This window comes from Sphaerodactylus townsendi, linkage group LG15 (genome assembly GCF_021028975.2).
Source record: "Sphaerodactylus townsendi isolate TG3544 linkage group LG15, MPM_Stown_v2.3, whole genome shotgun sequence".
NCBI lineage: Eukaryota > Metazoa > Chordata > Lepidosauria > Squamata > Sphaerodactylidae > Sphaerodactylus > Sphaerodactylus townsendi.
In genome coordinates, this window is record NC_059439.1 from 33,765,703 (window position 1) to 33,777,721 (window position 12,019).

Here is a 12,019-nt window from a genome sequence, read left to right on the forward strand (position 1 = left end):
TGCAATCCTAGGAGCCCTTTCCTAGGAGTAAGTCCCATTTACTAAAATTAGTTCTGATCAGACCTTCATGGGAGTGGTCCCTAAATGTTACAAGTTACACTTTGGAAAATACATTGCTTGGGGAGAGTCACCTCATTATCATAGATTTTATCTTCTATTTTGCCTTTAAATTAATTCATCATGTGTAGTGTGTTTAAAGATATATAGTATCACAGTGAGATCCTTTTATTCTTTCTCTTTATTAGCTGCACCTTTGTATTCAACTCAGGCCTCAGTACAATAATGTAACATTTTGGGAAAAAAATACAACCCAGTAATGCTGCACTGGAGGCCAAGATAGAGAAGATCTCCATGGCTACCATGTACTTCCCTCTGGTGCTCAGGTAGGTTGGAACAAAAGACAACCAAACACTACAAAATATCAGCAGGCTGAAGGTGATGAACTTGGCTTCATTGAAACTGTCAGGTAACTTCCTGGCTAGGAATGCAACAGTTAAACTGATGAAGGACAGAAGTCCCATATAGCCCAAAGAAATACAGAACATGGCGACCGATCCTTCATTGCATTCGGCTACTATCACTTCATTCAGCAACTGCACGTCCAAATATGGGAAAGGAGGAGACGTTCCTAGCCACACCATACAAATGACTCCTTGAAGAAGAGAACAGGAAAGGACAATGGAATGGGTCACCCTTTTCCCAACACATTTTTTAATCCAGGATCCTGGTTTGGTGGCCTTGAAGGCTACAACCACGTTGACAGTTTTGGCCAACACGCATGAAACAGCCACTGAGAAGACGATACTGAAAGCCGATTGTCGGATGAAACAGGTCATCATCTGAGGGTATCCCAGAAATAACAAAGAACAGAGGAAACAGAGCACAAGAGAAACAAGGAGGACACACGTGATTTCCCAGTTGTTCACTTTCACTATGGGCGTATCTCTGTGCTTCATAAAAATCCCCAGAACCAAGACTGTAATCAGAGAATAAAAAACTGCAGAGGAGCTTAAACTGACTCCTAAAGGCTCTTCATAGGACAGATAGCTTATCACTTTGGGAATACATTGATCTTTGTTCCTGCTTGGATATTGATCTTTTGCACATTTCATGCAGTCAGCCATGTCTGAAACAAAAGAAATGATACAAGTGAGATTTTATGGTGATTTGAATATTGACAAGGAGTGTGGTAGCTTCTGATGAAACTGATTTTTACCGATTATTACCGATAACTGAAACCGATTATTACCGATTGTTATCGATTACTGTAACCGAGTATGACAGATTATTGCCAGTTACTGAAACAGATTGTTACCCATTATTGCTGATTACCAAAATCGATTATTAACAATTATTACCTACTAGTGAAACAGATTATTACCGATAATTACTGATTATTTATTATTACTGAAACCAATTATTACCGATTATTATCGATTACTGAAACTGATTATTACTGATTACTGAAACCAATTATTACTGATTATTACTGATTAAAAACCGATTATTACCGATTACTGAAACAGAGTATTACCGATTATTACTAATTACTGAAACCGATTATTTACGATTATTTACAATTACTGAAACCGATTATTACAGATCATTGCCGATTATTGAAACCGATTATTACCGATTACTGAAACCAATTATTACTGATTATTACCAATTACCAAAACCATTATTACTGATTACTGAAACCGAGTATTATCAATTATTACTGATTACCAAAACTGATTATTACCAATTATTTACTGAAACCGATTATTACTAATTATTGCTGATTACTGAAACTAATTGTTACCGATTATCAGTCACTAAAACTTATTATTACCGATTATTACCAATTACCAAAAACGATTATTACGGATTACCGAAATGAGTATTACCGATTATTACCGATTACAAAAACCCATTATTATCGATTGCTGAAACCGAGTATTAGAGATTATTACTGATGACCAAAACCGTTTATTATCGACAGCTGAAACCGAGTATTACAGATCATTACTAATTACTGAAATTGATTATTACCGATTATTACCGATTAGTTAAACCAATTATTACCTATTATGGAAACCGATTATTGCTGATTGTTACCGATACCAAAACCGATTATTATCGATTACTGAAACCGAGTATTACCAATTATTACTAATTACAGAATCCATTTATTACTGATTATTACTGGTTATGAAAACTGGTTATTACCGATTTCTAAAACCGATTATTACTGATTATTACCGATTACCAATACCGATTATTACCAATTACTGAAACGGATCACTGCTGATTATTACCAATACCAAAACCGATTATTACCTATTATTGAAATGGATTATTACCAATAATTACCAATTACTGAAACCGATTATTACCGATTACCTAAACCGATTATTACCGATTACTTAAATGATCATTAGCGATTATTACCGATTGCTGAAACAAGTATTACCGATTATTACTGATTACCAAAACTGATTATTGCCAAGTATTAACGATTACTGAAGCTGTTTTTTACTGATTATTACCTATTATTGAAACTGATTATTACCAATTATTATCAGTTACTGAAACCGAGTATTACAGATTATTACTAATTCAGTCATCAGAAGCTACCCTGAATGCTGGGAAATACGGTGCACTACCAGCACTGTCCTAAGCAAGTTACTCCCTTTCAAAGTCCATTGAAGTAAATTTGCTTGTGAGAGTGAAACTCTGTTTAGGATGGCACCAAACATCACCTACCCTTCTGGTCTGAAATCTTCCCTTCCGGGCAAGGAGCACAATCATAGCAGCAAAATTTCTCTCCTTCCTTCTTTTTCTTCTGATAACCTGGCTGGCAGTAATCACTGCACACAGAAAGGGGCAGCCCCTATCGATAAATGTGAAAAAAAACTTCAGAAGGAGAAAATTAAATATTTCATAATTAATCAGCTGACAGACTGACATGAAAACCAACAGAACATTCTGTCAAACAACAGCTTGCTGGAATCTTTCCTAGGGTGCTTTAGAATCTCCATACCTTCTTAAACATTCTTTGCCACACAATCATATTCTCTTGAATATCAAACTGTTTTTGCCCAAGGATATGGGGATTCACCCTTCCAACTTTTACTCTCAGGAAAGACTTATTTGGGAACATGACCAGGTTTGTGATGTCAAAGCCCACATCCATTTCCCTCCTTTTATTAAACGACATTGTTTCTCCGACTGAGTTGTTAAACGAAATGCCTCGAAGAAATTTGTGAAGCTATTTGAAACAACAAAAAAGGGGGGGGGAATAAACAGATGCTACTCAAAATCTGAATACTGAGATTTACAACAGATTATGAATTGACTAGCAGGAACGCTTGTTGTGTTGTAGATATAATTTATTAATCTGGTTGTGGTTTGTTTTCCGGGCTGTGTGACTGTGGTCTGGTGGATCTTTTTCCTAATGTTTTGCCTGCAAATGCAGGTGAAAAATTAGGAACAAGATCCACCAGACCACGGCCACACAGCCCGGAAAACCCGCCACAACCAGTTGAATCCGGCCGTGAAAGCCTTCGACAATACATTAATTTATTTATGTTTATGACGTCACTGCATTGTGGAAACTGTACCTGCCAAGGCTGGAAAACTTGAAGTTGCATTTTTTCACCATCCACAATTCCTCTATTTTTTGATCTGGGAGATTCAATGGCATGAATAGTATACGCTATGGCATAGACTGCGTTGTAGATGCTGTAGCTGTGGCCAGTCATAGTCATTTCAAAAAGAGGTCCAGGAAGGGTGTCTAGCTTCTCGTCCCCAGTACATGTCCCATCATCTTCCATTCCATCCAGGTGATCTGGATAGAAACAATCAAAGGCTTGTTCCCAGAAGACCTTGAGAAAACCATCTCCATGTACCTGATAAGGTCTTATGTCTCGGAGAAAATTTTGGAAGGCTGAAACTTCCTGCGAGTGAATCGTGAAAGCAATGGCGCCCTGGAGGAATTTGAAATCCCAGTACTTTTGAAGTCCTGTTACTGCAAAATCAAACTGGGCTGTCATGATCCACACCTTGTGAAACGAACGCTGTTCCTCATACCCAGGCCTGTCTTCAAACATAGCAAGGAGCAGCGCTAAAATGGTCCGGGATTCTCCGTGGATGATGTACACATTCGCTTTGCTGTCTGCAAAAGGCTGATATATATTTGAGAGTAAACTGTCAATGTCATACACATTACTCCAGTGAGCTAGGTTCGGGATTCTTTTTGCGAATGCCAAACAGATCCCATTTTGGAAAAGCAAGGACTCCAGGTGCTGCGAGAAATGTTCTCCGGTGTCGTCGTCTCTCACAAAGAGTCCTACCCACACCCAGTGGAAATGCTGCAGTAGTTGGATGATTCCAGTAAACTGATGGGATTCATTGGGGACCGTGCGATAAAAAGAAAGGAATTCCACCGAACCCCTCTCCTCTGGGGCAAAGGACCCATAAGCAATCTAGAACAAAACACAAAAGTATTGTCGAAGGCTTTCACAGCCAGAATCAGTGGGGGGCTGTGTGGTTTCCGGGCTGTATGTCCATGTTCTAGCAGCATTCTCCCCTGACGTTTCGCCTGCATCTGTGGCTGGCATCTTCAGAGGATCCTCTGCAGGCAAATCGTCAGGAGAGAATGTTGCTAGAACATGGCCATACAGCCCAGAAACCACACAGCACCCCAAAACACAAAGGTGTTTGAGAGATGAGTTGGGAGACGTGGCTCTGTGCATCTGCTTGAAAGAGCAACACTATTTCCTGATGAACCAAAAATCTGTTCCCCTCCATTTTTAAGTATTCAGCCTAACCACAACAGCAATGTATCCTGTCTTTGAACTATATTCCCACAAACCCGCCTTTATGACGGCCACATTGAATTCCTTCCCATCATCGGTTCTTTCTGGAAGATAAGAACATAAGAACATAAGAAAGAGCCAGCTGGATCAGACCAGAGTCCATCTAGTCCAGCATTCTGCTACTCGCAGTGGCCCACCAGGTGCCTTTGGGAGCTCACATGCAGGATGTGAAAGCAATGGCCTTCTGCTTTCACATCCTGCATGTGAGCTCCCAAAGGTGTCTTCATGTTCCATATTTCAGAAGACTCTGTGTATGTGGGGGAAAATATGTGAGATTCATATTGTTGCCCTACCAACTTCATAGTGGCCTGTGAGAGGAATTAATAATCCCACTAATACAAGTTAAAACAGCCTAAAGTTTTAAAAGAACAACTTCCCTTGCTCCTATCAGATAAGGATCCAGTTTTTCCCAGCTCTGTTGCCAAATTTCTCTCACTGGTATTAAAAACCAAGGTTTGTCAAAAACTGGGACAAAAGGTTCAACTATTAATCTCTCTTTTAGAACTTATTGATTAAAATGTTCAATAAATTTTAATTTATTTTTATGCTAATAAAGTTATTTGAATTCTGAATGCTTAATTATGCAGTGTGGGTTTTTCCACTTGTACACAATAAACGAAACTTCTTGCTGAATTTTTGAATGTCTACTCTGGTAAATGGTTACGGGAAAGAAATCTGCTCAACTATCCATTGTCTAGCCAGCACTTGCTGATCTTGGGGTGGATTCAGCCATCCTCCAAGAAGCCTTCTCACATCTTAAAGAGCTTTCTCTGAATTGAACTGACTCATTAGAGAAAATGCCCGTTAAATCAGAGGAAGACTATCTAGATTGGAAGAAAGCTGGATTGGAAGAAAGCTTCAAGCTTTGTTCAGTAGAGTGATATCGTAGAGATAAGATCCATCCCATTACTAATCAGAGGAAGACTATCTAGATTGGAAGAAAGCTTCAAACTTTGTTCAGTAGAGTGATATCATAGAGATAAGATCCATCCCCTTACTGGTCGGAGGAAGACTATCTAGATTGGAAGAAAGCTTCAAACTTTGTTCAGTAGAGTGATATCATAGAGATAAGATCCATCCCATTACTGGTCACAGGAATCCTATCTAGATTGGAAGAAAGCTGGATTGGCAGAAAGCTTCAAACTTTGCTCAGTAGAGTGATATCATAGAGATAAGATCCATCCCGTTACTGGTCGGAGGAAGACTATCTAGATTGGAAGAAAGCTTCAAACTTTGCCTGTAGAAAGGATATCATAGAGAGGCATCCATCCCATTACTGGTCAGAGGAAGACTATCTAGATTGGAAGAAAGCTTCAAACTTTGTTCAGTAGAGTGATATCATAGAGATAAGATCCATCCCATTACTGGTCAGAGGAAGACTATCTAGATTGGAAGAAAGCTGGATTGGAAGAAAGCTTCAAGCTTTGTTCAGTAGAGTGATATCGTAGAGATAAGATCCATCCCATTACTAATCAGAGGAAGACTATCTAGATTGGAAGAAAGCTTCAAACTTTGTTCAGTAGAGTGATATCATAGAGATAAGATCCATCCCCTTACTGGTCGGAGGAAGACTATCTAGATTGGAAGAAAGCTTCAAACTTTGTTCAGTAGAGTGATATCATAGAGATAAGATCCATCCCATTACTGGTCACAGGAATCCTATCTAGATTGAAGAAAGCTGATTAAGTATGAAAGCTTCAAACTTTGCTCAGCAGAGTGATATCATAGAGATAAGATCCATCCCTGCTACTGGTCTGAGGGAAGACTATCTAGATTGGAAGAAAAGCTTCCAAACTTTTGCTCAGTAGAGTGGATATCATCATAGGAGATAAGAGATCCATCCCATTACTGGTCAGAGGAAGACTATCTAGATTGAAGAAAAGCTTCAAACTCTTTGTTCAGTAGAGTGATATCATAGAGATAAGATCCATCCCATTACTGGTCAGAGGAAGACTATCTAGATTGGAAGAAAGCTGGATTGGAAGAAAGCTTCAAGCTCTTTGTTCAGTAAGTAGAGGATATCGTAGAGAAGATCCATCCCATTACTAATCAGAGGAAGACTATCTAGATTGGAAGAAAGCTTCAAACTTTGTTCAGTAGAGTGATATCATAGAGATAAGATCCATCCCCTTACTGGTCGGAGGAAGACTATCTAGATTGGAAGAAAGCTTCAAACTTTGTTCAGTAGAGTGATATCATAGAGATAAGATCCATCCCATTACTGGTCACAGGAATCCTATCTAGATTGGAAGAAAGCTGGATTGGCAGAAAGCTTCAAACTTTGCTCAGTAGAGTGATATCATAGAGATAAGATCCATCCCGTTACTGGTCGGAGGAAGACTATCTAGATTGGAAGAAAGCTTCAAACTTTGCTCAGTAGAGTGATATCATAGAGATAAGATCCATCCCATTACTGGTCAGAGGAAGACTATCTAGATTGGAAGAAAGCTTCAAACTTTGTTCAGTAGAGTGATATCATAGAGATAAGATCCATCCCATTACTGGTCAGAGGAAGACTATCTAGATTGGAAGAAAGCTTCAAACTTTGTTCAGTAGAGTGATATCATAGAGATAAGATCCATCCCATTACTGGTCAGAGGAAGACTATCTAGATTGGAAGAAAGCTTCAAACTTTGTTCAGTAGAGTGATATCATAGAGATAAGATCCATCCCCTTACTGGTCGGAGGAAGACTATCTAGATTGGAAGAAAGCTTCAAACTTTGTTCAGTAGAGTGATATCATAGAGATAAGATCCATCCCATTACTGGTCACAGGAATCCTATCTAGATTGGAAGAAAGCTGGATTGGCAGAAAGCTTCAAACTTTGCTCAGTAGAGTGATATCATAGAGATAAGATCCATCCCGTTACTGGTCGGAGGAAGACTATCTAGATTGGAAGAAAGCTTCAAACTTTGCTCAGTAGAGTGATATCATAGAGATAAGATCCATCCCATTACTGGTCAGAGGAATCCTATCTAGATTGGAAGAAAGCTTCAAACTTTGTTCAGTAGAGTGATATCATAGAGATAAGATCCACCCCATTACTGGGCGGAAGAAGACTATCTAGATTGGGAGAAAGCTTCAAACTTTGCTCAGTAGAGTGATATCATAGAGATAAGATCCATCCCATTACTGGTCGGAAGAAGACTATCTAGATTGGAAGAAAGCTTCAAACTTTGCTCAGTAGAGTGACATCATAGAGATAAGATCCATCCTATTACTGGGCAGAAGAAGACTATCTAGATTGGGAGAAAGCTTCAAACTTTGCTCAGTAGAGTGATATGACAGGGATAAGATCTCTATCATTACCAATTGGAGGAAGACTATCGATTTGAATACCTTTAATGGCATTTAGATAGTTCAACATCACAACGTAACAATAGCCTTTGGTTACAATTTCAGACGAGCTAAAATAATACCATTAAAAAATTTAGCCACCGCTTCCAACAACCCGTAGCAGTGGCTGTTGAAAAGATAGATAACCTTCTGGTTATCTGTAATACCTACACTTCCATGGAGGAAGGGGGTTATGGACTTCTTCCTATCTAGCTCATAAAAGGGACAATTCAACAACATATGAGATACTGTTTCCACAGAGCCCATGCCACACGGGCATTTCCTGTAAGGGAAGATGGCTAGGGTGATTGCTCTACGCCACTGGGCCTCAACCAGGAGATAAAGATAACGGGCTACAGTAAACCTGTCCAAAGGTATTCCCAGGGAGATTGGGGAACAGGATTTATTAGCTGAGGAAGACTATCTAGATTAGAAGAAACAGAGACTATCGATTTGAATACCTTTAATGGCATTTAGATAGTTCAACATCACAACGTAACAACAGCCTTTGGTTACAATTTCAGACGAGTTAAAATAATACCATTTAAAAATTTAGCCACCGCTTCCAACAACTCGTAGCAGTGGCCTCAACCAGGAGATAAAGATACCGGGCTACAGTTAACCTGTCCAAAGGTATTCCCAGGGAGATTGGGGAACAGGATTTATTAGCTGAGGAAGACTATCTAGATTAGAAGAAAGAGAGACCATGCTGGGCTTATTTTTTTTTCAGTCAGACAGTTCTCCTTCCTTCTGAATCACAAAATCATTCCTAAAAAAGAAAAAAAATCATTTGTGAAATCACTCATGACACTATGCGAGGATCCTACCTGTGGAATCTTGTAGAGAGCCAAGATGGAGTCCATGAGGAAGGAGGTATCAAAACTGAGTCCTCCAATGATAGCCATAAGGTTTTTACGGGCATCACACTCATAGTTTGGAATATATCTGTGCAGTTGAAACAGCAGGTCCAGCGTGGCACGACACGTCATCCTGGCATCATAGTAGCTGTCATAGATGTGGAAGCCAAGGGTGGTATTGGGCAAAATCTTGGGATTCTCATTGATCTCATTAACTGCAAACACAGCGGCCAGGATATGCTGGTAGAACTTTGGCAACATACTTTAAAAACAGTTATATTCTTTTTACTATGCATTTTAGGAGAACTTCAGTGAAAGCACATGCCCTAATTTCCCCTGTTTTAGGGCTTGGGTGAAGATTTTTTTTTAAATTGTCCATGTGAGATATTAATGTTAGAATTATTTACATTTATAGACTGCCTTGTCATTGGGACCCAAAATGGATTACGTGTCTGATAAAGAAAAACCAAAACAAATGTTTCATCCTATCAGTAAGTGGATTACAAGATCTGATAATCTTTCAGCCGAGCAGCAACGATTCCTAATGAGGCAAAAACACAGTTGGATGTAGGGTGAACAACAGACCTGGAGAGAAATGTCCTATTCTTTTCAAAGAGGTTTATTCTGCGGAAATGGTAGACAAAGTTTTCCATCACATTTTAGGACAGTGGTGGCAAACCTATGGCACGGGTGCCAGAGGTGGCACTCAGAGCCCTCTCTGTGGGCACAACCAAACAGAGTGCCCCCCCCCACTCATCTAGGCTGGCCTGGGCCGCTGAGCTCGATTATTAGCATTAAACCTAAGACCTAGTTTTGGGAAAGCAATGTAGGTAACCCTGTTAAGTGCTGTTAAACCCCATTGATTTTCATGCAAAGAACTAAAGTGCGATCCTTTACCTGGGAGTAAGCTCGGTTGCTGGCAATGGGGCTTGCTTCTGAGTAAACCTTCCTAGGGTCGTGATTCACCAGTTGGAAGAGTTGCACGGTTGCTTCAAAGCAAAGCCACCAACTACCACCAAGCTTTCTTCTTTTATCACTTTGTGATAAATAAGTGGGTTTTGGGTTGCAATTTGGGCACTCGGTCTCAAAAAGGTTCACCATCACTGTTTTAGGAGAACTTCAGTGAAAGCACATGCCCCAATTTCCCCTGTTTTAGGGCTTGGGTGAAGTTTTTTTTTTAAATTGTCCATGTGAGATATCAATGTTAGAATTATTTACATTTACAGTCTGCCTTGTCATTGGGACCCAAAATGGATTACGTGTCTGATAAAGAAAAACCAAAACAAATGTTTCATCCTATCAGTAAGTGGATGACAAGATTTGATAATCTTTCAGCCGAGCAGCAAAGATTCCTAATGAGGCAAAAACACAGTTGGATGTAGGATGGACAACAGACCTGGAGAGAAATGTCCTATTCTTTTCAAAGAGGCTTATTCTGTGGAAATGGTAGACAAAGTTTTCCATCACATTAAGGTTATCACAACACCTGGCAAATCACTTCCTATTAAGCTTCTCTTGGGGGCAGGACATTTAAAACATTTTTTGGCAACGATATCTGTTTAAGGCAATGCGACAATCAACTTAGGAAAGTTATCATCCCCCCCAAAAAAAGTTACACCCTGAGCTGGACCATTAAATCAGAGCTTTGCTTTCCCCCTGCCCTTTCCCAGGTCATCTAGAATTTCAATGAATGGGTACACTTGCTCTCCAAATTAATTCCAAATGAATGAACATATGGATGAGCATCACAAATGCCTTTGTGATGGAACCTCTATCATGAACTGCAGACAAATATTTGTAATATTTAGTGAGATGGAGAAAGGGATTGTTGAAAGACTAGATCATGCTCTGTCCAGGAAAAAATCAACTCTGATTGAACATTTGGGGGCAGAGTTCCTAGATCAACAGTGCATCAATCAATGTTGTCCATTGTCCATTTTTCTCTCTTTCTAACAATACTAAAACCGGGGGCATTCATTGAAAATGCTGGGGGGAAGATTTAGGACTAATAAAAGGAAACACTTCTTCACGCAACGTGTGATTGGTGTTTGGAATATGCTGCCACAGGAGGTGGTGATGGCCACTAAACTGGATAGTTTTAAAAGGGGCTTGGGCAGATTTATGGAGGAGAAGTCGATCTATGGCTCCCAATCTTGATCCTCCTTGATCTGAGATTGCAAATGCCTGAGCAGACCAGGTGCTTGGGAGCAGCAGCAGCAGCAGCAGAAGGCCATTGCTTTCGCATCCTACATGTGAGCTCCCAAAGACATCTGGTGGGCCACTGCAAGTAGCAGAGTGCTGGACTAGACGGACTCTGGTCTGATCCAGCAGGCTCTTTCTTATGTTCTTATGTTCATTTAGGGCATTGTCCCACATGTTGGTAAAAATATCACCAAAGTCCTTACTAAAACCAGTGATCACTTCTACAGTTTTCTTTCTGTGTACAACAACCACAAGAACAACAACAACAACAACAACAACAACAACAACCCCACTCATGACAACAACCAAACCCCAAAGTCTACTGATTTCATTACTGAAAATGTATCATATTGTATCATATCCTTCCATTTTTTGGGGGGAAAGGAAAACTGTTTGAGGGAATCACTGAAGTGAATGGTGATATTGGCCAGTAGGTTTTCACTAGGTAACATATACTTTACCACAGGTTTCTGGGGTTATAAAATGACCTAAAATGCCAACAATGTATTCGGAAGCAAAATTCCATGAGTCATGGGAAAGATTTCGTCCAAGTTCTGGGTGCCTGGACACTGTAAAACACTTACTCCTGCTACCACAAATGTAGATTGACTTAGTGACAATTTCCATTGCCCCAAGATAGTTGGAATTTGCCTTGGGTTGTGAACATTTCCCAGTTACAAATTGTGTATGTTTTATGTGCCTATGCCATAGTCAACCAAATTTGCCTGCATATCTAGGACTCAGTAGTTTTCCCTTCCTCC

At 39.8% G+C, this 12,019-nt stretch overlaps 1 protein-coding gene across 1 annotated transcript; it reads right to left on the bottom strand.

Moving 5' to 3' along the window:
- Positions 1-209: 209 nt before the first annotated feature.
- Positions 210-9,317, bottom strand: LOC125444354 (extracellular calcium-sensing receptor-like). The gene is made up of 4 exons (XM_048516765.1): positions 9,027-9,317; positions 3,606-4,469; positions 2,749-2,875; positions 210-1,126 (listed from the first exon to the last, which is right to left on the bottom strand). The coding sequence occupies exons 1-4, from the start codon at positions 9,315-9,317 to the stop codon at positions 210-212; spliced, it is 2,199 nt and encodes a 732-aa protein (XP_048372722.1).
- Between the last annotated feature and the right edge of the window lie 2,702 nt (positions 9,318-12,019).

What these genes read in the sequence shown, in the direction of transcription:
- LOC125444354 (XM_048516765.1), bottom strand. Translation starts at nt 9,317, where the DNA reads ATGTTGCCAAAGTTCTACCAGCATATCCTGGCCGCTGTGTTTGCAGTT. An exon ending in AAGTTTTCCAGCCTTGGCAG is followed by an intron (nt 2,876 to 3,605) that starts GTACAGTTTCCA and finishes ATTTATCGATAG; the next exon opens with GGGCTGCCCCTTTCTGTGTG. An exon ending in GAAGATTTCAGACCAGAAGG is followed by an intron (nt 1,127 to 2,748) that starts GTAGGTGATGTT and finishes CTTTTGTTTCAG; the next exon opens with ACATGGCTGACTGCATGAAA.